The 27,500-nt window shown below is 42.3% G+C and overlaps 1 protein-coding gene across 1 annotated transcript in view; it reads right to left on the reverse strand.

Moving 5' to 3' along the window:
- gnal (guanine nucleotide binding protein (G protein), alpha activating activity polypeptide, olfactory type) overlaps nt 1-27,500 on the reverse strand; it is a 60,390-nt gene that overhangs the window by 7,130 nt on the left and 25,760 nt on the right. The window contains exons 4-5 of the mRNA XM_067434317.1: nt 26,599-26,719; nt 26,144-26,274 (exon numbers count right to left, since the gene is read on the reverse strand). Of these exons, the coding sequence (XP_067290418.1) occupies nt 26,144-26,274; nt 26,599-26,719 (252 nt within the window). The remainder of the gene's footprint in view (nt 1-26,143; nt 26,275-26,598; nt 26,720-27,500) is intronic.

The raw sequence follows: 27,500 nt of genomic DNA on the forward strand, positions 1-27,500 counted from the left end.
CCGGCGGACTCTCTCCAGCACTCCTGGGAGCAACGCCAGAGGGGGAAAGGCGTACAGACGCAGCCTCGGCCACATCTGCACCATTGCGTCCAGCCCCAGTGGGGCTGGATGTGTGAGGGAAAAGAATGCTGGACAGTGTGTCGTCTCTCGAGACGCAAACAGATCCACCTGGGCTCGCCCAAAGCGGATCCACAGCTCCTCCACCACCTCGGGGTGGAGCCTCCATTCCCCTGGCACCACTCCCTGCCTCGACAGGGAGTCTGCCGCTACATTCAGGACCCCAGGGATGTACATTGCCCTGAGCGAGAGTATCTTGCCCTGGGCCCATATCAGAATGTGATGCGTGAGCTTCCACAACCGACGCGATCTCAATCCCCCCTGGTGATTTATATATGAGACCACCGAAGTGTTGTCTGATCGAACTAACACATGGCGGCCCCGTATGTCTGGGAGGAAGTGTTTGAGTGCTTGAAACACAGCCATCAGCTCCAGCTGGTTTATGTGCCAGGAGAGCTGATGGCCCCTCCACAGACCTTGGGCCGAGCGGCCACTCATGACCGCTCCCCAGCCAGTTAGGGAGGCATCCGTCGTTAGCATTACGCGACGACAAGGAGCCCCCAGAATTGGACCTTGGGAAAGGAACCAAGGATCTTTCCACTTCACCAAGGCACGTAGGCAGCGCCGCGTGACCTTGATTAGGCGAAAAGGGTTTCCCCTCGGGGAGAACCCCTTGGTCCTGAGCCACCACTGCAAGGGTCTCATGTACAGCAGGCCAAAAGGTATCACGTTGGACGCTGCTGCCATCAAACCCAACACTCTTTGAAAGTGTTTGACAGTGAGTGACTGGCCTAGCTTTATCTGGTTGACGGTATTCAGGATCGTTTTTACCCTGGGTGGAGATAGCCGAGCCAACATCGTTCTCGTGTCCCAAACTACCCCCAGAAAAGTAATGCTCTGCTGTGGCGCCAACATACTTTTCTTTTCGTTCAACCTTAGCCCCAACACCTTCATGTGGGCGAGAACAGCATCTCGATGCTGAACCGCCAGTTGTTTCGACTGTGCTAACACTAGCCAATCGTCGATGTAATTTAGCACGCGGATGCCCTGGAGTCGCAGCGGAGCCAGAGCTGCATCCACGCACTTCGTGAAAGTGCGGGGCGATAAAGCTAGACCGAATGGCAGCACTCGATATTGGTACGCTTTTCCCCCAAAAGCGAACCTGAGGAACTGTCTGTGCTGCGGAAGGATGGAGATGTGGAAGTACGCATCTTTTAAATCTATCGTGACACACCAGTCCTCGGACCTGATGTGACACACGATCTGTTTTATCGTGAGCATTTTGAATTTTAATCTTTTTACTGCTCTGTTTAGATGACGCAGATCTAAGATAGGCCTTAACCCCCCATCCTTCTTCGGAACTATGAAGTACCGGCTGTAAAACCCAGACTCTCTGCAGTGGGGAGGGACCCGTTCTATAGCCTCTTTTCGCAGAAGAGTCTGTACCTCTTGTTTCATTACCAGAGCCTGCTCGGGGCTTACTACCGTGGCAGTAACCCCGTTGAGCACGGGCGGGTGTAACCCGAATTGAATTCTGTACCCTTTTTCTATTGTACGCAGGACCCATTCTGAGACATTCGGCAGAAGTTTCCACGCTGCCAGAAAATCTATTAAGGGAACCAGCCTCTCGAGGCTGGTCTCTGGATTTTCCTGTGTGGTCAGCCCGGTGTCCTGTAACGGATAACCGGCAGGTAGCAACCGAACTGACCGCCCAGGGGCCCTCCCGAGAGGGCGCCAACATCCCCAAGCCGCTACGTTTCCGGGCGGACATGGAGATATGCGTTCGCCGGGGACCGCCGCGCCTTGAAGCACCAATGGTGGCAGGGTTGGCAGACCGGCCCCCCGATGGCCTCGGCGAGCCGCACTTTCCCGGAGGGGACCGCCATCGGAAGCCCTGCGCTCTTGGCGTCAGGACTTCTTAGCCGAGGCCTTCCTAGCGATAAGGACGGTCCTCAGATCCGTCCTACCGCGGGAAGGTCCCGGCTGAGCGCGTCGCCCGGACCCCCGTTCTATCTGCGGGGGGGCCCGAGCGGCCACGCTTTGTTTCTGTTGCGCTCGATGCGCTGCGGAGGAGGACGTACTCGGCTGGGGCTGCCCCCGCCCGGCAGCCCCTGGGGGATATGATTTGCGGGGGAGAAATTTTGAGAACGCCGCCGCCTGCTTCCTGGCCTCCTGGTAACGGTCGACGACTGTTGTTACAGCGTAACCAAAGAGGCCAGTAGGCGAGACGGGCGAATCCATCAGAAACTTCTTATCCCTTTCTTTTATATCTGATAGGTTTAACCATAAATGTCTCTCCGTGGCCACCAGGGCTGCCATAGAGCGGCCGATGGATCTGGCCGTCTCCCCGGTGGCACGAAGAGACAAATCTGCCGCCCGTCTAATTTCGGCGATCGTTTCTCTCCCCACTTCCTCAGTTTCTTCATTTATAACCCCCAATAAATCTGCCTGATATGCTTGCAGGACGGCCACCGTATGTAAACAGGCGGCCGCCTGCCCGGCTGCCGAGTACGCCCAGCCCACCAGCGCTGATGTTGTTCTTACGGGCTTGGTGGGCAGCTGCGGGGCTTGCAGCGACGATGCTGACTCGGGGGAGAGATAGCTCGCGAGCGTCTCTTCCACCCGCGGCATCGCCGCATAACCATGAGCCTTCAACCCGTTTATATTTGAATATTCAGATGTTGACGGGTTGAAAACTCTGGCTGACGCTGGTTTAGCCCAGGACCTCGACACCTCGGTGTGGAGGTCCGGGAAAAATGGCAAGCCCCGCTTAGGAGGTTGTGTATATGAGGGCAGAAATCTTTCATCTAGCCTGCTTGTGTGCTTTTGTGACTCGTAACGCTTGGCCGGCCAGTCTAAACTTAATCTGGCAACGGCGCGAGTGACAACCTCCATTAGCTCCTCCTGTGCGTGTGTGTGTAATGGTGGAAGTAGTTCGTCAGTTTCATTTACGCTTACAACATCCAGTTCCTCGGAACTGGAGTGCTGCAGCTGATCTTGTGCCTCAGCGCGAGCGGAAGAAACCGCAGAGCGTGCTTTCAACTCGCGAGCTGAGGCTTGAGATCCAGCGGGTAAGGGCAGAGATAGGGGATCACCCGTCTCTAACCCCGCCACCAGATCTAACTGCGATCCCCAAGACGTGAGCATTTGCTGTGCCTCGGCAGCAGCGGGACCCGAGCCCTGAGGACGGCGAGCCAAAGCACTCTCCTCAAAGAGTGCCCGGCGTGATCTTAATGTACGCATTGGGAGACTCTCGCAATGCTCGCAGCCAACCCCCTCGAGAGCTGACTGGGCATGCTCGAGCCCCAAACACATAACGCACAGGTCGTGTGTATCTCCACCTGTGATGTAACGAGGGCAGGGAGGAACACAACGCCTGAACTGACTAGACATTCTCTTTTCTCTTTTGACACACACACAATAAATGGACATACAATATCACACAGAGCGCTTGTGAAGACACAGAAGCTAGTGACTGTTTGGTCCGGGCATGCTTTATAGCTTCCTGGTCGATGACGTCACCCGCCCGTGACGTATCGTCCCGCTATTGGACTGATTACACAAGTGCTTCATGACATGGCACGCAGAGGCGTCCCCTAGCGTTTCGACGCAGCTCGAAGTTCCCTCGAGATAGGGAAGCATACTTAAAGGGGGGGGGGGGGTGAAACACTCAGTTTCAGTCAGTGTCATGTCAATCTTGAGTACCTATAGAGTAGCATTGCATCCTGCATATCTCCGAAAAGTCTTTATTTTTTTTATAATTATATAAGAAAGATGCGCTGTTCCGAGTCTTTCCGAAAAAAGCAGAGCGGGTGGGGGCGTGTCGTGTGAGCGGAGCTAAATAATGATGTGTGTTTGCTGCTGCTATTGTGTTGAGTCGAGTGCGTCGTAAAGCTGTGTCATCCCTAACAGCGGGAAAAAAACTTTATTCAAAATAAAAATATGGCTTTTAATCAGATACAGCCATACATCTATGATCCGGAATCAGACCCAGAGGCTGCAGTTGAACAGGAGCAGCAGCAAGAACGACTAGAGCAGGACGTCTCTATGTGGTACAAGTTATACACTAACTATATAATATGCTTAGCGGCAAAAACACAGACATTTGAAGCAGTCTCACTCACCGCCTGCGGTTCTAACGTTGGGACTGCTCCATCATTCAGCATTAGGCGATCGGGAAAATCCGGCGTCGAGTTGGGCCTTGTTTATGAAACAGTCGGCACCGAAATGCAGCGAACAGATATAAACATTCGCGCAACTCAGTTGCTGATCCGGAAAAGCAAATTACATTCACTGTTGCCTTAACTCGGGGTTTTTGGGGAATCTGTGCAGGACTGTCTTGGTCTGGCAACCAAAAACGCACTTTTTTGGTGACATTGTTATGTGCACATCACCTGTCCAGCATCCTACAAGCCAGCGCTTTGATGGGCGTAGCCTGTTACTTTCGCTCTCTCCCTCTCTCTCTCTCTAACGCGCTTCCGGTAGAATTGTCCGTAAGGCCCATACAAGGAAATTCCGCCCCCATTAACGTCAAAGGGGACGCATGATCTCAAAAAACTTGCCGAAACTTATGACTAACCGGAAGTAGTATTTTTGACAAAGAAATACTCCCATCAAACGTCCACCTTAACTTTTGAAACTTTGTCTATGTTTAGTATGGGATTCCAAGTCTTTAACAGTGTAAAAAGATCAGTATGCATGAAACAGCATTTCACCCCCCCTTTAAGTAGAAGTACTGTTACTTGTAATTGTAATGTAATTTAAGTAGAATAAAAGTACCTGTCCTAAATACTACTCAAAGTAGGAGTAAAAAGTAGCCGTAAGCCGTGTTAAAAGTACTCAAGAGTAGTGAGTCCACCTTATACCCTGCAAATTAAAAATGTACCTTACTCTTTTATGGATGATTCTCAGTAAGAACAAAACACATGATTATCACCAAAAAATATTTCAATATTTCTTTAAATATTTATTTTTTATTTTTGACTGTTAGCACAAAAAAAAAACAAAAAAAAAACATGCCATGAAGCCATGTAGGCCTAATATTTGAGAAAACAACCAATAATCTGTTAACATTTATGACAACCATTCTGTAGAAGTTTTCTTTCAGTTAATTAAAAAAGGTTGCAAAGCATTGCACATGAACAATTTTACGTTAAAAACATGTATAAAAAATCTTTCTTTTCAAAGAAAAGTTATTTCTTTTCAAGACGCATTCGTTGTAGGCTACTGCTTTAATTTCAATGGACGTTTTCTCTGTAACAAGAATAGACATCAGAATCGAGTAACTCAGTTTTCACCACTGATTATTTTTGCTTGGAATTAAAAAAATAAACCTGATTTAAATATATATAGGCCTACATGGCCTGCAATTTTAAATCGCCACGTGAGAACACATTACATTAAAATATGCACTTCAATATGTTGACAGAAAGCAGGTTTAATGCGTTTACATGTTAAACAAAATCGACGTAAGGGATAAAGATCTAACAGTGACGATCGGTTACTGCCTAATGCACTTTGAAGCTTGGCAAATAATCTAGCTAAATGAAGAGTTTCCAGCGGATGGCACCGCGAGCTTGTGCAGCGCTAACAGAATACAGACCATTTATGCATGTATTGGAAAATGTAATATTCTGCGGTCCATTTGTAGTAATTGTTTAAGGCGATTTGACAATTTCAGTCATCATACAGTAGCCAGCACTTACCCCCTTTCATAAAGAGTGCGCGCCTCTCACTCTAGGCTGGTTGCTATGGTTGATTTGACTAGAGTCACACGCGTGACGCATGGTGACACAGGACTGATTAATCGTATTAGCCAATCATGTTGACAGGAAAAATAAATAAACATAATGTAGCGATGGCAGGTTTAGAGAAAATAGCGAAGTACCGATAAATCACTTAAAATTTACTCAAGTAAAAGTACACTGTTTTTAAACTACTTAAATAAGTAAAATTCCTGAGAAAAAATACTCAATTACAGTAACGAGAGTATTTGTAATTCGGTACTGAACACTACTGGTAACATGGATTCCAAGAAGAAGCTATTTTAAATGGTAGGCTTTGTGAGAGAATGAGTAAATTTGGTAGTTTCCTTATAGCTACACAATGTGTACAGTATATAATATGAATAAAGCATGTTGTAGGTTTTTATAGTCTTTATGATGCACTCAATGTAAAAAGAAAGGATATAGAGGCTAGATTGAGAGTCTGAGGGAGATGGCATTTTTTTTTAAATGATTTAATAAACAATGTTTTTCTTGGAACATTTTTACCTAAACACTTTAACTCAACAGAGTACCCATCTGGTTAAAACAATTGAAGAAGTAAAAATCAGGTAAGATTATTGCTGAACGATTAATTGCATTGATATAATGATTAATTAATTAATATCGTGATGATAAAACACGAGCAGTCTGCTGAAGAAGCATCAGCTTGGCGTGTTACGCCTACAGACCTGGCCTAAAGGAAATAGCAATTTATGTTTAATCAATCTAATATCGTGTTTTAATCAATCTAATATTATGTAATAACAATGGGGTGGGAGAAATATTCCCTCTCTGATTCTGTATAAATTCTGAGCTTAGATTTAAATAGAGTGATAGTCCAAGGAAGTGGCAACCCTCTTGTGAAGCCCTCCTTATGTGAAGACCGACGAGTGTAAAGACATCAACTCTTCCCTGTGCAACTCCTCCCGAGCAAGGACTCCCACAAGGCACTTGAGTATTGTTTTCCTTTTTCTTTTTCATTATTTGTGTTCAGCGTTTCTATCTGGCCATTTCTCTGACCTGTATTCACCATGTGCTTTCAAAACTCTACTATTACTACCAACACTCGTAAATCACGCTATGTGCGCGTGAGACGCCGCAATCCTAATATTCTGCGTAGTCTACCTAGGTCCTATGCTACTTTACTCTCTATTTCAATTGGTCTCTGGAATTGCCATTCTGCTGTAAACAAAGCAGACTTTATTTAATCTATTGCGACTCATTCACAAATCTACAAATTATTGGAAATTTGATCCATTACCATCTCTATCTGACAGTTCCTTTGAATCACACTCAATCACTATTACTCACCCTGTTAAAATCCATGTTGTAGTGGTCTATCGTCCTCCAAGTCACTTGGGTAACTTCTTGGAGGAGTTGGATGTGTTACTTTCTAACTTCTCTGAGGATGGAACTCCTCTGGTTCTGCTCGGTGACTTCAACATCCATCTTGATAAACACCTAGCCACAGACTTCACCACTCGAATGACCTCAAGTTAGTATCTACTACGGCTACTCACAAATCAAGTAACCAATTAGACCTTGTCTACACACGCTACTGCTCCAAGGACAACACTTTAGTTTTTCCACTGCACACCTCAGACCACTTTCTCATCACTCTTAACCTCATACGGACTCCTGACACAACACACACTCCTATGCAGATTAGCTTTTGGCAAAATCTACGCTCACTCTCTCCCTCTCGTCTATCCACTATGGTTTCATCTTCACTTCCTCCTCCTGCTAAGTTCTCAGTGCTAGACACTAACAGTGCTACTGACACTCTTTGCTCCACTCTAACATCTTGCTTAGACAGTTTTTGCCCCCTTTCATCCAGACCAGCTCTCCCCACCCCATCTGCCCCGTGGCTGTCTGATGTTCTCCGTGAACATCGCACTGGACTCGGCGGCAGAAAGAAAATGTCGGAAATCTAAAAACTCTTTTGACCTTACCTTGTATTAGTCTCTTCTCTCTTCTTTCTCTGCAAATGTCCCCACAGCTAAAACAACATACTACCATAGCAAAATCAACAACTGCCCAGACTCTCGCACACTCTTTAAAACATTCTCCTCTCTTCTTTGTCCTCCTTCTCCCCCTCCTTCATCAACACTTACAGCTGATGACTTTGCATCTTTTTTCGCAAACAAATCCTCCTTCATCAGCAGCCAGTTCTCCTCACCACAATCTGACACGCACATCACAACAACTAACACACACATGCTCCTATCCTTCTCTTTGCTCACAGAGGCAGAAATCTCTAAACTCATCCTTTCCAATCACTCTACTACCTGTCCGCTTGATCATATACCCACTCACCTCCTTCAGGCCATTCCTCAGTTACTCCTGCACTCATATTGTCAACCCTTCTCTTCACACAGGGACCTTTCCCACAACATTTAAGCAGGCTCGGGTAACCCCACTGCTTAAGAAACCCTCTGAATCCAGCACTTTTAGAAAACTACAGACCGGTATCTCTTCTGCCCTTCATTGCAAAAGCACTTGAGTGAGTTGTGTTTTTCCAACTCTCTTATGTTTTTTTTATTTTTATTTAAAGGGTTAGTTCACCCAAAAATAAAAATTATTTCATTAATTACTCACCCTCATGTCGTTTGACACCCATAAGACCTTTGTTCATCTTCAGAACACAAATGAAGATATTTATGTTTAAAGCTGATGGCTGAGAAAGGCTTCAAAAAGGCCTCCATTGGCATTCAGTACATTTCCACTGACTCACTCACAAGACCCATAAAAGGCACTAAAGACTTCGTTACAAAGTCCATCTCACTACAGTGGCTGTACAATAATTGTACCAAGCGGCGAGAACAGTTTTTGTGCGCTAAAAAAAATCTAAATAATGACTATATCTGCCAAGATATTATCTTCCGTGTAGGTCTTGGACGTGAACTCACGCGATAGCGGCGCTCCTCCTCTTCCGAGTCATGTATTCGCTATGATTCGAATGGCGGAGCTGAGTCATATTCTCGCGCATGCGTCGAGTTCACGTCAATAATTTGGTGGATTATATCGTTATTTTGATTTTTGTGCGCACAATAACTATTTTTGTCGCATTGTAAAATTATTGTTCAGCCACTGTAGTGAGATGGACTTTGTAAGGAAGTCTTTAGTGCCTTTTTTGGGTCTTGTGAGTGGGTTAGTGGAAATGTACTGAATGCCAATGGAGGCCTTTTTGAAGCCTTTCTCAGCCATCACCTTTCAACAAAAATATCTTCATTTGTGTTCTGAAGATGAATGAAGGTGTTACGGGTGTCCAATGACATGAGGGTGAGTAATTAATTAAATAATTTTCATTTTTGGGTGAACTTACCCTTTAACAGAATAACCTCCTGGATATCAACCAATCCAGCTTCAAAAGCGGTCACTCAACCGAGACTGCCCTACTCTTGGTCACTAAAGTTCTGAGCAGGGCCAGCTCTAGCTCTTTGGTTGCTCTAGGCGAGAGGGAGTTTTGCGGCCCAAACCCAACCCACTCACTTTTATCATCTCTAATTCAGCACATGTCTGTTTACCTAGGCCTACCCCTAACCGAGAAGCACTTATTATTAAACACGTTAGACGCTTTATTTCCACTTTTCTAATATTTTCTCACTTTTTATTGAAAATAAATTATTTTCCGATCTGATATGTGATGGGAAAAGGGAATAGAGCGAGTGTGGAAAAAGGCGGATTCGAACCTCTGATCGATTTGCGTCAAAACTTGATGACATGCGTCTTACCCCTACACTACAGCCACTGTAGAGAATTTGGTGATTTCCATAATTTTGTCTGGCTGAATCAATCTTTAAGTAAACCACAGCATATTTGTGTTCAATGTAAATAATATGGCATCTATCGTTACTCCAGTAATAAAAATAAATAAATAAAAATAAACTGAGAAGCCCTACTTTTTATTTGCTTCCGACGATGTAGAGAGCATTTGTACTTTTCATAACTAACATGCAAACGTTATCCATATTTATAATGATATTTAAATGACATCCACGTAGGTTATTGTAGATTATTGTCAGTGAAGTTATGTTTGCAATACGTAGTAATATGTCAAAAACTAGCAAGTGATAGCTTGATGACAATATTAATAATAATAATCAAATTAATATTAGTTGATATTGATAATACGAATCAAATTTATTTAGTTTGACAACTTGGCTGAGATAAGAAGACTAACCTCTATACTGGGCTTTCTTTTAATTTTCTTCCTCTTTTTCCGTCCCTGTACATCCGCGGGTTCAGACGCCTCATTTTTGATGAACGCGCAAGATGAGCACTTGCCTGACCTAACGCCTGAACCAATAATCAATAATCACCATCAATTCAATCTAATAATCAGGTTGATAAGTAATTAAACGTGTGGCTGAGGGGGCGCCCTATGATGATTTTGTTTAATAAACATTATGTTGTATTTCGGCTTGTTCCGATTCTATGCTTAAAGGGTCATGAAACCCCCCTGCTGCAGCGGTGTTTTTTCACACCTTCGATTTGAAAAAGCTTGTTAAAAGGGGAGTGGTCGACTGTGAAAAGGTGGGATGGTATTGTGTGGAAAGAGGGAAAGTTTGCATAAATAGGGGAGTGTCAGTAGGTGCATTAAGATAGCGATACCAATAGCAGCAGTTACAGCGGTTCTGAGACATGTTATTGGTTCACGTTGGCATTGTTTACCACAGTTAGATTAAATGAGTAATGAGTACAGCGAATGAGAGAGCTATGAGTGGCGTGCAGCAGAGATCGCTAATCATGCAGCTCTTCAAACCAGCATAATTCAGTGAGAAATGAAAATAAATGTTATTCTGCATGACGAAATATTTTGCAAACGTGATAAAACTATATTTGTCCAAATATGCTTGCTGTTTGGCAAGATGAACAACGCGCCGACGTGATAAGAGAACGTGAACCACCCAACATGCGATGTGATAGAGATGTGTAATTCTAGATCGGGGTAAAAGCGAAGGGGTTTGAGGCTAGTCTCGACCGCGCATCTGAAGCAGAGCGACGCGCACTGGGTTGCCGTGACGATCCGCGCTGTCTATCACTCGGCAGCTAAATCTATATTTGTCCAAATATGCAGCACACTGTTTCACTAAGAGCCCGAACACATGCGGTTACGTGCATGGCTGTGACGACAAATAAAACGAGAGGACGTGGCTTTTGTTCATTAGTCTACAGATTACAGATTGGTTATTTTGCACTCCTGACATAGATAGTCAACGCTTGCAGGTTCGGCGTGCGATTCCTCAGGTGAATTTTACTTTACCGAGCCTTTGTAGCAAAGGCTTCCACAGACGGCGCCGGTTACAGCTCGCTTGGCACCCTTTACGTTACTTCGTATCAGCACAACGCCTAGCTTTCCTCCGTGACTTTTCCGCACGCTGCTTCCAAATCTTCCCCACCATATCTCTACAATACTGATGGAAGACGAGCCTGACAGAAGTGACTGTCTCATGCATATTAACTAAATTATCTTGTATGCATACTACAGCGCAGGGATTGGACTGAATGAGCTTTATGTCATGAATATATATCGAGAATCGCTCGGAGCGGTCGACGTCAGCATGTGCCCAGCAGCCCATACTTGGGCCGAAAAGGCCGCGCCGACGTCAGCATTTGTGACGTTGCTCCGACTAAGCTTTTCAAACCGGAAGACAGAAATCGCTTTGAAAAATGCAAAAATAACTATTTTCACAAATGAATACCATTAATGAGTACCCTTAGTGTTTTCAATGATGTGCAGCCTATACATATCTGTTTACATCTCAAAAAAAGTGTTTTGGGGTTTCATGACCCTTTAATGGGAAGTAATGGGCGGCACTAGAGCGCACTCACGCCCCTAACACAATTGTCGCCCTAGGCAACCGCCTAGCTCGCCTATTGCAATCGGCTGCTTTTGACACCGTTAACCACCAGATCCTCCTGTCAACTCTTAAGAAGATGGACATCTCAGGAACTGCTCTCCAGTGGTTCAGGTCTTATCTCTCAGGTAGGTCCTACAGGTGTCATGGAGAGGTGAGGTGTCTAAGTCACATCATCTACTGGAGTTCCCCAGGGCTCAGTGCTTGGACCACTTCTCTTCTCCATCTACATGTCCTCATTAGGTTCTGTCATTTAGAAACATGGCTTCTCATATCACTGCTAAGCTGATGAAACTTAACTCTACTTCTCATTTCAACCAGATGGTGTTCATATCGCTGCCTGCCTGACAGACATTTCTGGCTGGCTGGATGTAGGAGCATCACCTTCAACTCAATCTGGCAAAGACAGAACTTGTGGTCTCAAACAACCCAGCACTTCATCAAAACTTCTTCATTCAGCTTGGTTCATCAACCATAGCTTTGTCCAGGACAGCCAGGAACCTTGTTGTTGTGATTGATGACCATTTAAACTTCACTAACCACATTACTGAAACAGCCTGGTCCTGCAGATTTGCCTTATACAACATTAAGAAGATTAGACCCTTCCTATCAGAACACATCTCCTGGTCCACGCTCTTGTTCTCTCCAGACTGAACTATTGTAATGCTCTTCTAGCTGGGCTTCCAACATGCTCTATCAAACCCTTGCAACTGATCCAGAATGCAGCGGCGAGAGTAGTCTTTAACGAACCGAAGACAGTGTGCGTTATGCCTCTCTTCATCAGACTGCACTGGCTGTCAATAGCCGCTCGCATCAAATTCAAGGCACTGGTGCTCGCCTGCAAAGCAACCACTGGCTCTGCACCAATATACTTAAACTTACTTGTTCAGACTTACACACCCTCCAGAAGCTTGCATTCTGCAAGTGAACGATGCCTCATGGTGCCATCCCAAAGAGGCATGAAATGACTCTCACAGACCTTTTTCTGGATCGTTCCCACCTGGTGGAATGACCTGCCAATCTCAATTCGAGCAGCCAAGTCTGTAGCCATTTTCAAAAAATATCTTAAGACACATCTTTTCCAACTGCATCTGATCAATAAAAGCTAGCACTTAACTATCCAATTCAATTTTGTTTATTTGTTTGTTTGTTAATATAATAATAATTTTTAAAAAAAGTACTGTGCTCAATTAACGGAGACTTCTTGCAGGACTTGCTGTTGCCCTTGTTTGTTTAGTTGCTTCTATTGCTCTCCTCTTTTGTAAGTCGCTTTGGATGAAAAGCGTCTGCTAAATGATTAAATGTAAATAAATGTAAATTTTGACTGCAGGTGCACAATGGCGCTGCGTGTTTTAGAAACATCCGTATTCTGCTTGCTTCCATTTCCTCTCTCACACACACACACACACACACACACACACACACACACACACACACACACACACACACACACACACACACACACACACACACACACACACACACACACACACACACGCACCACTTGAACCATAAAATAATATTTAATAATTACTTTGCTTAATCTTATCCTAATTACTTTGCTTAATCGTGAGAGTGGGCCGGTGGAGTGATAATGAGCGGCAGCTGATCGCCACACCGGTCTCGGCTCACGGCAGTGACGGGAGTATAATTGGAGGAGCGTGGAAGGACTAGGCCTGGACTTTATGTTATGGTTTGTTTATGTTTTATTATGTGTGTGCGGGCAGTCACCCTTGAGGGGCTTCCCGCGTTACTTTCGTTTTGTTTATTATTTATTATAAAGTTGTTGAACGTTCGCCGGTTCCCGCCTCCTTCCTTCCGATCTACAAACCCCGATACAAGCATATTTGCCCCGTTCATGCTCCGATTCCGGGAACATCTGAAGATAGCAAAGCTGCGCGCATAGGATTGTGGGTGATTTGAGAACGCGAAGAGCGCGAAGGCTACTCATATGCATCCTTTCCTGTATATGACATATTTTTCGAACGAAGGACTCAGTCCACTTTGATCTATCTTTATGTAAGCAGTATAAATGCTCTTATGAAGTCTTTATATACAGGTTTTTTTTTTTTTACAATTGCTTAAGCAAAATTTTAAATCAAGGCTCCTGTTGTCAAAACACTACAGACAATACACATATCCACACACACGTAGCAGAACACCTCATTTCTTTTGCAAAATGAAACACTTCATTCAAAACTTTACAATCATTTAACAAAACAAAATTTTGATACTGTATGGCAGACATGGTTTATACAATCGGATTCTGTTTGATTAATTTAGCTGTTCTCAATCTTAAACACTTTTGTTCTACTTTTCTAATGATATAGTCTGGGTTTGATTTTTTTTTCCCACACTGTAAAAAAAGAAATTCAGGTCTCCAATTGAAAATTTTCTAGTGACTGGTCACATCAATTTTTTTTAAAAGTTGGCCAAATTTAATTTCTGTGAATTAAATTGTATTATATCACAGAAATTCACAGAAATTTCGCCAACTGAAAATTTAGATGTAAGTACATATAGGTCTACTGTACAATGATGAAAATATTTGTTTCTCTCCACAGTGTAAATATATCAAAGCATTTCCAAAAGTTGTATTTTGTACTAAAAACAGAACATATTCTAAATACAATATAGTATATGAACAAAATAATTTTTAGAGACAAAAAGAAAGCACAAAAATCTAAACATCTGCATCTGGTCATAGCACTTCATCCACATCACAGGCAATGCCCACTCTCACAAAACAGTAAGAGAAGAATCGTCTTGAATAGTGACTCCATCCTTGCACAGACCCTGCATTAGTTAGGTTACAGGCCGCCTACATATTGTTTGGTTTTTTTTCAATAGCTTAGGCACAGTTTTTAAACCAGGACCCGGTTTGTTAAAACACTACACACAATTATCACAACCCTACACCAAAGTAACAACTCTCATATAATTAGCAAAATTTAACACTTTTGTCAAAACTATACACAACTTTATAAAAACAATATATTGTTACCATACGAAACAAACTCATTATTTTTTATTTTTTTTGAAGCAGGTACACACTGCTGCTAACCTAAAACCTTTTTAGCAAGTCTAATTCTCAGTGATTAGAGTACTGTAAATGAAGTACACAGAGAAAGTGCAACTATACAATAGTCACCAAACACTACACAAGATCAATGCTGCAGACTGAGGAAAATATCATTGACTTCTCTGCATATACGCAAATCAGTCAACATGGAAAATCAGAACAAAACATGTCCCAGTTGTCATGCTACTACAGTACTGTTACACTGTTAGCTCAGCAAAGAGCAGACAAACATAAAATACTGTATCCAGTACAGGGGCCCATTCTTTGTACCTTGCTTAATACATCCGAGATGATTTGACAGATATCAGATCTTTTAATCCTGATATCTTATCTCTGGCTAATTTGGTTCTTTAAACTAATTTGCGGATTGGATTAAAATATCTGGATTAAGTTACCTGAGATCACTGCTCGTGCCTGTGTTCCCTGAAGAGGGCAGATGCATTGATACTCGAAACCACGATCAGCAATGCAGCGATTGGCTGGCGTCAAGACAACGTAATGACACCATATAATTAAAAAAGCCCTCTGGCAAAAAACTTGTCAAAGAAAAAAACGAATTTCTGGACCTTTACAAGGAAACAGACAAACGACCAAACCAACATAAAAGTTAGATAAATTAAATGTGCACTGTTTTAAAGAACATGATTCCCAATTATTTATATTCACAATTTTATAATAATTGTACACACTTTACATTTTTATTTTAATGTTGTAATAATTTTTTTAATTCAATTTTAAGCAGATTTGTTATGTGACAATATTAATTAAAGGTCCCATTCTTTTAAGAATAATCTTTCTGCGAATCCGGCATTAAACTGATTGAGATTGAGGAAGCAGGCCTCAGCAAAATGTGCTGCAATTGTGATTATAATTTTCCGGAAACCGAGTTAACCATAAACTGTAGCCATTGATCTCTACGTACAGCGTGAGCCAAAATGAAAATAACAGCGTTTCAATGGCATGGTGACAAACACACTCTACAAAAACAACGCTTCCAATTCTCGACCTGCAAGAGCAAAAGGACAACGCCCCCGAATTTGCGTGTTCTTGTGGGCGGAGGGTTCGTAAACAAAGGTTTTAGTTGCGTCATTAAAGCAGGAAGTGCAGGAGTGTAGTTCAAACCGGGCGTTCGCTGTAGGCTTTGAAAGGGAACTTCTGTTAAATAAAATATCTCGCTTGGCATTGAACTTTGAGCTTTATAATTTTACAGGTATTATTTATGCTCTAACAGCAACATTACACACTAACTAAAGTTTGAAAGATGGAATCGCAAAGAATGGGACCTTTAAAGTTTCTTAACAGTCAAGATCAAATTATCTGCATCTCTTGAGCTGCATCAAGCCACTCCACTATTATCCGCCAAAGATTAACTGCACGACAAAGATTAACTGCACAATGTGTGTAAACCTCCAATACTAGAGGTGAAGCATTGATTGACTGATAGACAACTACTGTGTAAGTGTTTGTAACTTTTCTCATTTTGATTGTTTGTTCATTTGTTGTTGGATAAGTGTGTCTGTGTAGTGCAGTGGTGTGTATTAGTAGTTTTGGTGTATTCTTGCGGTGTGTGTGGGAGTTAGCATTTGTTGAGTTAGCATTTGTTTGGTCATTGCCACGTTAGGAGTGAGTTTGTTGGGGGCGTGGCCAGCGAGGTATTAAAAGCCTCACGTGTTTGTTAGCAGTTGGCTAGAGGTGAAGCCTTGATTGAAGCGGCAGTGTGAAGCCCTCCTTGTGTGAAGACCAACGAGTGTAAAGACTTCAACTCTTCCCTGTGCAAGACCAATGAGTGTAAAGACTTCAACTCTTCCCAGCGCAAGACCAACGAGTGTAAAGACTTCAACTCTTCCCAGCGCAACTCCGCCCGAGCAAGGACCCCGGCAAGGCACTTGAGTATCATCTTCCTTTTCATTATTTGTGTTCGGTTCTTTTCTAATTCCTATCTGGCCTTTTCTCTGATCTGTATTCACAATGTGCTTTCAAATCTCAACTATTACTACTAGCACCCGTAAATCACGCTCTGTAAGCACGAGACGCCGCAATCCTAATAATTTGCGCTCTATCCTAACATCCTCTGCTACTTTACTCTCTATTCCCATTGGTCTCTGGAATTGCCAGTCTGCTGTAAACAAAGCAGACTTTATTTCATCTATTGGGACTCATTCTCAGCTCAGCCTCATGGCCCTAACTGAGACCTGGATCAAACCAGTGGACACTGCCACTCCTGCAGCCCTCTCAACCAATTTAACTTTTTCACACACTCCTCTGCCTATTGGGAGGGGTGGGGGTACTGGTTTGCTTATCTCAAATGATTGGAAATTTGATCCATTACCATCTCTACCGGCCAGTTCATTTGAATCGCACTCAATCACAATTACTCACCCTGTTAAAATCCATCGACTCGTTAAAAATCTATCGACCTCCAGGTCACCTCGGTAACTTTGTGGAGGAGTTGGATGTGTTACTTTCTAGCTTCCCTGAGGATGGCACTCCACTGATTCTGCTTGGTGACTTCAACATCCATCTTGATAAACACCTAGCCGCAGACTTCAGCACTCTACTGACTTCATTTGACCTTAAGTTAGTATCTACTACGGCTACTCACAGATCAGGTAACCAATTAGACCTCGTCTATACACGCAACTGCTGCACGGACAACACTTTAGTTACTCCATTACACACCTCAGACCACTTTCTCATCACTCTTAACCTCATACTGACTCCTGATACAACACGTACCCCTACACAGATTACCTTTCGGCGTAATCTACGCTCACTCTCTCCCTCTCGCCTATCCACTATGGTTTCATCTTCACTCCCTCCACCTGCTCAGTTCTCAGCACTGGACACTAACAGTGCTACTGACACTCTTTGCTCCACTCTTACATCCTCCTTAGACAGTTTTTGCCCCCTTTCATCCAGACCTGCCCGCCCCACCCCATCTGCCCCCTGGCTGTCTGATGTTCTCCGCGAACATCGCTCTGGACTCAGGGCGGCAGAGAGGAAATGGCGGAAATCTAAAAACTATACTGACCTTACCTTGTATCAGTCTCTTCTCTCTTCTTTCTCTACAAATGTCTCCACTGCTAAAACAACATACTACCACAACAAAATCAACAATTGCTCTGACTCTCGCAAACTCTTTAAAACATTCTCCTCTCTACTTTGTCCTCCTCCTCCCCCTCCTTCATCAACTCTTACAGCTGATGACTTTGCATCATTTTTCACAAACAAAACATCTCTCATCAGCAAACAGTTCTCCTCATCACAAACTGACACGCACATCTCAACAACTAACACGAACACGCTTCCATCCTTCTCTCCGCTCTCCGAGGCAGATATTTCTAAACTCATCCTTTCCAATCACCCTACTACCTGTCCACTTGATCCTATACCCACTCACCTCCTTCAGGCTATTTCTTCTTCAATCACTCCTGCACTCACTCACATTGTCAACACTTCTCTTCACACAGGAACCTTTCCCACAGCATTTAAGCAGGCTCGGGTAACCCCACTGCTTAAGAAACCCTCTTTGAATCCAGCACTTTTAGAAAACTACCAACCGGTATCCCTTCTGCCTTTCATTGCAAAGACCCTTGAGCGAGTTGTGTTCAATCAACTCTCTATGTTTCTTGAACGGAACAACCTCCTAGACAACAACCAATCCGGCTTCAAAAGCGGCCATTCGACTGAGACTGCCTTGCTCTCGGTAACTGAGGCACTGAGACTGGCAAAAGCAGCTTCCAAATCCTCAGTGCTCATTCTGCTGGATCTGTCTGCTGCTTTTGACACAGTTAACCACCAGATCCTCCTGTCAACACTTAAGAAGACGGGGATCTCAGGAACTGCTCTCCAGTGGTTCAGGTCTTACCTCTCTGGTAGGTCCTACAGGGTGTCATGGAGAGGTGTAGTGTCTAAGTCACATCATCTAGCTAATGGGGTTCCCCAGGGCTCAGTCCTTGGACCACTTCTCTTCTCCATCTACATGTCGTCATTAGGTTCTGTCATTCAGAAACACGGCTTCTCATATCACTGCTATGCTGATGACACTCAACTCTACTTCTCATTTCAACCAGATGATCCTACAGTCAGTGTTCGTATCGCTGCCTGTCTGACAGACATTTCTGACTGGATGAAAGAGCATCATCTTAAACTAAATCTTGCAAAGAAAGAATTACTTGTTTTCTCCACCAACCCAGCACTTCATCAAAATTTCTCCATTCAGCTTGGTTCATCGACCATAACTCCATCAAGGACAGCCAGGAACCTTGGAGTTGTGATTGATGACCAGTTAAACTTCACTGACCACATTACTGCAACAGCCCGGTCCTGCAGATTTGCTTTATACAACATTAGAAAGATTAGACCCTTCCTATCAGAACAGGCTGCACAACTCCTGGTTCAAGCTCTTGTTCTCACCAGACTGGACAATTGTAATGCTCTTCTGGCTGGGCTTCCAGCATGCACTATCAAACCCTTGCAGCTGATCCAGAATGTAGCGGCGAGAGTGGTCTTTAATGAGCCGAAGAGAGCGCATGTTACGCCTCTCTTCATCAAACTGCACTGGTTGCCAATGGCTGCTCGCATCAAATTCAAGGCACTAGTTATCGCCTACAAAACAACCACTGGCTCTGCACCAATATACCTAAACTCACTTGTTCAGACTTACACACCCTCCAGAAGCTTGCGTTCTGCGAGTGAGCGGCGCCTCATGGTTCCATCCCAAAGAGGCATGAAATCGCTCTCGCGGACATTTTCCAGGACCGTTCCCACCTGGAGAAATGACCTGCCGATCTCAATTCGTGCTGCCGAGTCTGTAGCTATTTTTAAAAAACATCTTAAGACACATCTTTTCCAATTGCACTTGACCAATACAGAATAGCACTTACTGATCACCACAGCAACGACCAAAAAGCGCACACTCCTGGATCATATCTACGTCTCTCATCCGGATTTGTGCCTTCAGGCGGGTATGTTACATAGTTATCATAACTATCAAAATACAGTGTTCTGTATTTTGCGTACGTGAGTTTTTGTTGTAGATGGCTATTGCTGCGTGTTTAGCTAGAATGCCATACAAAACCAACCCATTGGGCCACTGAATCTGCATTAATGACAACAGCTGGGGCAACAGCCTTAGTCCTAATGGGTTGTTATCATAGCTATCAAAATCCAGTGTTTTGTATTTTGCGTACGTGAGTTTTTGTTGTAGAAAAAAAAAAAATGGTGTACTGTGCTAATTAATTGAGATTTCTTACAGCTCTTACAGGTTGTTGGCCTTGTCTGTTTTGTTGCTTCTATTGCTCTCCCCTTTTTGTAAGTCGCTTTGGATAAAAGCGTCTGCTAAATGATTAAATGTAAATGTAAATGCAATACATCTATAAAGTAATCATTCCATCACAATTCACAAATAAATCTCTCAATCAAGTGACTGTGTCTATAGTATTATACACAAATTTTACACAACATTAAAATATTATTTTCAAATAAACTTTTATATTTATTATTATTTTAAATGATTATTGCCCCTGGTTCAGTAATGAACTCTTGTAATAAAGTAGCAGTGGCTGGGACAGATTTTAAGTATCACCTCAAGATGCAATCTAATCCTGTGTACATAAAATAAGCCTGATCCAGAGCAGGTTTAAGCTAACGGACCTGTTGCTATGACAGCAAGTCCAGGATGAGCTTCGAAGAACCAAACAATCCGATATCAAGCCAAATCGTCAACAATCAAATCCAGCTAACTGAGTTAGCCACGTACGAAGAACAGGCCCCTGGATTTGATTGTTGAGCTCTGCATCCATTTGGTCTTCTGCTATGACAATGTTGTGTAGTCAGTCTAAAAATGAGTACAGGGGCCATGTTGTAAGGACAATTAGCTAAACACTATTTTTGAAACCTTGCATAATTTTCTGAAAACATTAAAGCGGTCATATAATGACATTTTTATACAAGTTAATATGATTCTTTAGTGTCTAAATGAAAACTTTGCAATATACTATAATTAAAAATTCTCCTTATTATTGTAAGAAAACACTAATTTTACCTGATTAAAAACAGCTCTGTTTTCAACAAGCCATTTCGGTGCATACTGCTTTAAATGAAGAATGAACCGCCCCTCTGTTCCGTGGGGTGGCGCGATGAGTGTTGCCATTAACAACAGAGGCGAAAGAACTTCTACATGAGTCTCTAGGTGTTTCTCAATGTCAAGGATGCTTCCTTGGAAGGACTGATCCTTCCAAGGCACTTCCTTCAGAGGCTAGGCGAGGCTCCTCTTTAGCATTCGGAGAACACGTAAATGGAACAGGCTAGCAAGTGCACGTCATTACGTTAGTGAAAAGGTCCGTTGGCCATCAATAACGTTGTGTATTTTTTTGATATCAATACAGTAGTAATTTGTACCGGCATTTAAACGTTAAACTTTACTTATATTTAATACGATTATAACAAATGTTTGCTAAAAGCATTGTGGCAAGCAGCGAGGTGAGGGACCGTGAGAGTGGGCCGGTGGAGTGATAATGAGCGGCAGCTGATCGCCACACCGGTCTCGGCTCACGGCAGTGACGGGAGTATAATTGGAGGAGCGTGGAAGGACTAGGCCTGGACTTTATGTTATGGTTTGTTTATGTTTTATTATGTGTGTGCGGGCAGTCGCCCGTGAGGGGCTTCCCGCGTTACTTTCATTTTGTTTATTATTTATTATAAAGTTGTTGAACATTCGCCGGTTCCCGCCTCCTTCCTTCCCATCTACAAACCCCGATACAAGCATATTTGCCCCGTTCATGCTCTGATTCCGGGAACGTCTGAAGATAGCAAAGCTGCGCGCATAGGATTGTGGGTGATTTGAGAACGCGAAGGCTACTCAAATGCATCCTTTCCTGTATATGACATATTTTTCGAACGAAGGACTCAGTCCACTTTGATCTATCTTTATGTAAGTTACTGGCAAGGTAATGTTAGCGTGAATGCTAACGTTATGTGTTTACTAATGTATAAGTTAGTTCATTGACAGATTGATGTTGTTACACCTAATGCCAATAAAAACTTTTTTTCTGTTTAAGTCGGTTTGTCAGTGATGCGTAACGTTATCTATGCACTGTAATAACTGTTACATCACGATTGATTTTTAGACAGTAACAGACACCATTATAAATCATCTACATAATTAAGCTTAGCGTTAATTTACCACATCCACGTTAACTTTAAAACCAGCATACACAGTTTTGTAAACGTGGGATTATGAATTATATTAAGAACATCATACATTGAAAGCATGCTGTAATTTAAAGTTACCCTGTAAACTTTAGCTGCAGTTCATCGTGAAGCGTTTCAACTTCTTGTGGAGGGGTAGCATAAACACGAAGAGCTGGTACAGATCTTTATTCAGGAGCAGCTGAATTAAATGTTCGGATTTAGGAACCTCAGAATGACTGCTGTGTTCATTATTACACCCAAGAACAGAACACAACAATTGTCCAGCGTCTCTACTTATACAATGGCGGACTGTAACGACCATAGATATCATATAGATTTGAAACCTATATGATGTCTTTGGTAACGATGACAGCTTGAGCTCGCTCAGGGCGGGTTTGAGATGAAACGCTGCTTGTCAATCAACAGTCGTGGGAGGGGTGTCCAATCGTGTGACGTCACACATCGAACGGCTCGATTTGAGACGGGGAAAACATATAAGGAGATTTAAAAAAAAAAAAACACTTGAGGGATTTTTATCATTATAGGATGATTGTGTACAGCCTCTGCCAACACACATTTCCATACAATCAGCTTGTAAAAGTGCATGTACCATTATATGACCCCTTTAAACACAAAACCTCTTCAAGCAATATTTACAAAAGCTCTGCCTCCTCTGGCAAAATGAACCTTTCACCTCAAAACAGTTTTACCTGTATTCAAAATCAAACACTGCGCTCAAATCATAAACAAAGTGATCAAAATTATATATACTATCAAAAAAATAAAATAATAATAATAATAGAAAACACATTGTTCAAAACAGATCTTTTCTGTCATTGTCTTTTGATGAAAGGAAACATGTTCTATCATATGAGCTCAAAATTGATCAGAAATGATTACTCTGGTTTGCTCTATGCAATTTTTTTTGTTCCTCCTGCTTGTACACCTATTTTTACCAGCATGTTCTCATGAAATGAGTATATATAGCACAAATTGTATTTATCATGAGATTTATACAGCAAAATTAGTTTTTACATGCATATGATCCGTATCGTCAGTCACCCCCATCTAGTAGGTTTAGTGGTGTGGGGTGCATGCACATAACACTCTTGGGTAGGTTTAGTGTTGTGGAATGTGGATATGTGCATATAATATGCACAAATTGTATTTATTGTGCAATTTATAAGCCACATGAATATGATTTGCATTTTAACCCCATTGATTGTTGCCACTTGAGTTTACCAGTATGGATGACGTGTATTAAGAGTGCAGAATGAGAATTTGTTTAGAGTTTTGCTGAAAAGTCTAAGTGAGATTGTGTTTTATGATGTGAAATGGTTTAAGGTATTGACAACAGACTGCATAATTAGCTAAATGAGTTCAAGAAACTAAAAACTTTATTCAGCCAATGGGTTTTAGTGTTTAATTGAGAAAAACTGTAATATTTTCTTGTTTTTTGAACGGTTGTATAAAATGTATATCATACTGATATATGGAGAGAAACCACTATTTGTTTGATTTTGGTTAACTATATTAAATTATATATATATATATATATATATATATATATATATAAAAGTATGTATTATGTATATCACGCACCTACAATGCAGCACTGGTCGAATAAAAAAAAATGACAGCTCCATCCCAAACATCGCTCACATTGGCCAGGGGCCAGTGGCCAGTCCTTACTGTCAAATCCTGAATTAAGCCGGGCATACACTGTGCGATTTTCGTCCGATTTTGAGCCGAATTCTGACTCGTGCGACTCTTTTTTGGGTCGGGCCGATTTTCAGGTTTATCGTGCGTCGTTTGTCGCGAGGTGTTCGTGCTGTGTACAGGGGGAAACGAGAGGCGACAAACCTCTCACGATCGGGAATCGGATGGTCGGATGAATTTCTGGCGTGTCAGAAATTCTGCTCGCCCCTCGTGAGGTTATCGCACAGTTGAAGCAAAGCCACGAACTGACTGCCCTATTTCCCCTCACTGCGCCTGCGCGAAAGCAGAAGTTCAACCATTTCATTTTTTTAAAGCATTAAGGAAAAAACGAAAAGGGGGAGATCTTTAATTATGTAGGCAGCTATCAAATAGCAGAAATTAAGTAAACTGTTGTGCCTCCAGTTTGTGTTGTATATATCCAGTGCATATTATTCATTTAGCTAGTTGATCATTAATTTAGCTAGGCTACTTGTTTTACTTTCACATTTTATTTTTATTTTTTAATATTAATTAATATTTAACCTTCTCCATCTTGACACAATGTCATGTTGCAATGTGTTCTTTTTCTTCATGAACGCGAGTCAGTGGATATCACGCAATGCGCAGTTTAAACGCAGTCAATTATTCACTACAGAAAGTGAAAGTAAAATCTGACAAGCTTTCGGAGCATATTCTCAGACAACGAGAGATAAATGTAATTCAACATACTGATAACACATAGCCTATTGCCTTATTTTCTTTCTTATTTATTTTCTTAATATTTCTATTTTGGTCCATATTGTGAGAAAAAAAATAGAAGAGAAGTAGGCCCATTTTGTATTAAACAAGTTGTTTTTAGATAAATCTGCCTTTTCATTGAGACGGACATTATTATTGCAGTGTTCTGACATTATAATCATATAATTAGACCTATAATTCCTTGTTTAATCGGGCTAAATGTTTTTAAATAGTGAGGAGTAATCTATTATTTTAGTATGCAATGTGTCGATTATGCATTATTGTTGGGGGGAGGGGGCAAATTAATGTAATATCGATTTAATAATAAAAGTAGGCCTACTCTAATAATAATAATAATTTTATACATAAATTCTAAATACTCTTGATATCAATAGCTGATGCTTTTGATAGGCTACCTCTCTTTAATACACCATGGTCTATCGTCGCCACAGGGGTTTTATTGCGCATTTTTCACCCGTACTGTGTGCGCAGTCAAGACGCGCTCGACGGTCGGACCGCACAGTGAGAGCACATCAATCGTGAGCTCTGGCTTTACATCGCATGCGATCTACTCGTACAGTGTGAGTAGGTAACCTTGCTGAAATCCCATAGAAATCGCACAGTGTATGCCCAGCTTTACCTCACGCAGGCCGGATGGCCAGAGGGTCGTACACTGCCCAAGTTTGTCCTATGTTTTTTTCTTCTTTTGGTTCTCCCTTTAGTGATCACTATAACCCCTTAATCTTGTCAGATTTAATAATAATAAGGATTTATTACATTTATATATTGCTTTTCTAGGCACTCAAAGTGCTTTACATGGAATCTCCTCAACCACCACCAATGTGCAGCATCCACCTGGATAATACAAAGGCAGCCCACAACGGCCACCACACACCAGCTTGTTGGTGGAGAGGAGACAGTGATGAAGTCAATCAGTATATATGGATGATTAGGAGGCCATAATGGACAGAGGCCAATGGGAAGGGCCAGAATGCCGGGGTTACACCCCTACCCATTTTCCAAAGAACATCGTGGGATTTTTCATGACCACAGAGAATCAGGACATTGTTTTAATGTCTCATCTGAAGCTCAACTGCTTTAGCTACAGTGGGAAACCAGTCCTGGGCTACAGGGTTATATTGACATATATTTGTAATATATTATTTACTTTGACGATCGTGTTATGTAGGGAGCTGTTCACAAAAAAAAAAAAAAAAACAGTTTGTTATTTGGGAAGGAATGGATGACTTTGCCACAATTCGAAGGAGTAGTGAAGCCAAACAATGATTAGACATACGACCTGAATTATCATAGTGACACAAATTGCTTTCACCTACTGATAACCATACCCTTGGGCAGCAGCAGATTCCACCATAGAAACCCACACCATAGCTCGCCTTTTGCATAGCGTGTACGTGAATGTGGGGGTGGATGCATAAAGATAGGGGTGTGATCCTTTTGGTTAGGGGCGTGTTTGTTTTGGTGATTTCAATTATTAACAGCATTTAACAGAAATAACTTATTGTACCTGTTTATTAAAGCCTGCACTTGGGAAACTTTTACCTGTCATGGCCACAGCAGTGCTGCTAATTTTATTTGTTTGTTTCATATACTACTTGGTAAAATTATTTGAAGGTGTGTAAAATACTTTTTGAATATTATCAAGTTCCAACACATTTTCACACCATTTTATCGCTAGTAAGATATGCCTTTTTATATGTATGCTATGATCATATACAGGAGATTACCTTCAGGAGGAAGTGTGTAGCGAGCATACTCTGGGAAATAATCTTCAAGTTTGGATTTTCCTGCTAGGATCTTTTCTGCCAGCATGTCCTGTTTGTTGAGGAACAAGATCACTGAAATGGTCCTTAAAAACCTGTTTGAAAACACAGAGTGAGACAGTTTGAGAACTTCTTCATATTTATAAACCTGATTACATTTCCATTTAGAGATGTTCAGACATAGCTTTAATTCACAATTTTTCTTGATAAACTTTTATATTTAAAGTTGCCATCTGTCTCCTCTCTTTGACTTAAAAATAAAATTTAGGACTTGTGGTAATCAAAAATCATCGCCCAGCCCTGCCTCTTATAAAAAATAATCGGTAACCATTACAAACATATAGATGCACTTCAGGATAACTTCTGCAGCACTTGGGACGGAAACTGAGAACTCCCAAGAAACAGCAGAACTGTGAAACCTGTTAGTCCAGATGCTGCGGAACAGATCAAGAGACTCGCGCAACCGGTTGGTGCTGTTGTCTTCCCTTATGACCATGTTATAACTGCTACTGGCGGCCACGAAGATGATGGCGGTCACATCTGCGATTATAGACAGGAAGAAATATATATTAGCCAAGCACACACTTAAATGGATAATTCACCCAAAAATGTAACTTCTGTCATAATTTACTCTTCCACGTATTGTTCCAACCCATAAGACTTTGGTTAATCTTCTAAACATAAAATATGAATCAAATAGGACTGGATAAGAACTGCATATTTAATGAGCTTCAGCTCCTCTGTTTGTTCAGTTCACACGAGGGAGGGATTGTTTTTAAAACGGCAACCGAAATGATCAAACAAACAGTTATTTATTTCTCATCTACCCATGGTTGATTGGAATATTATTTTTGTATTACTTAGCCTGCCCGATCGGTGGATATAAGCGCGAACCTCACGCACGCACGCGCTCACACACACACACACACACACACACACACACACACACACACACACACACACACACACACACACACACACACACACACACACACACACACACACACACACACACACACACACACACACACGCACACACACACACACACACACACACATACATGTGCGCGTGCCCAGATCAAAAAAGGAATATTATTTCACTATTTAAGATTCACCGGCCTGCCGACAGGTAGCCCGTCTGGAAAACACATAGCCCTGGAACTACTATTAGTGTAGTGTGTTGCACCATTCTTGTCAGATCCAATATAGAAGGCACAGCATTATGTCTGCAAATCCAGCGCTACCTGGAGATTTGTTTACAGATGATTCCGCAGTGATTATGTATTCAATGTCTTCCCCATGTGAGCTGGAACTTCATTAA

The sequence above is a fragment of the Pseudorasbora parva genome, chromosome 24 (assembly GCF_024679245.1).
Source record: "Pseudorasbora parva isolate DD20220531a chromosome 24, ASM2467924v1, whole genome shotgun sequence".
Taxonomy (NCBI): Eukaryota; Metazoa; Chordata; class Actinopteri; order Cypriniformes; family Gobionidae; genus Pseudorasbora; species Pseudorasbora parva.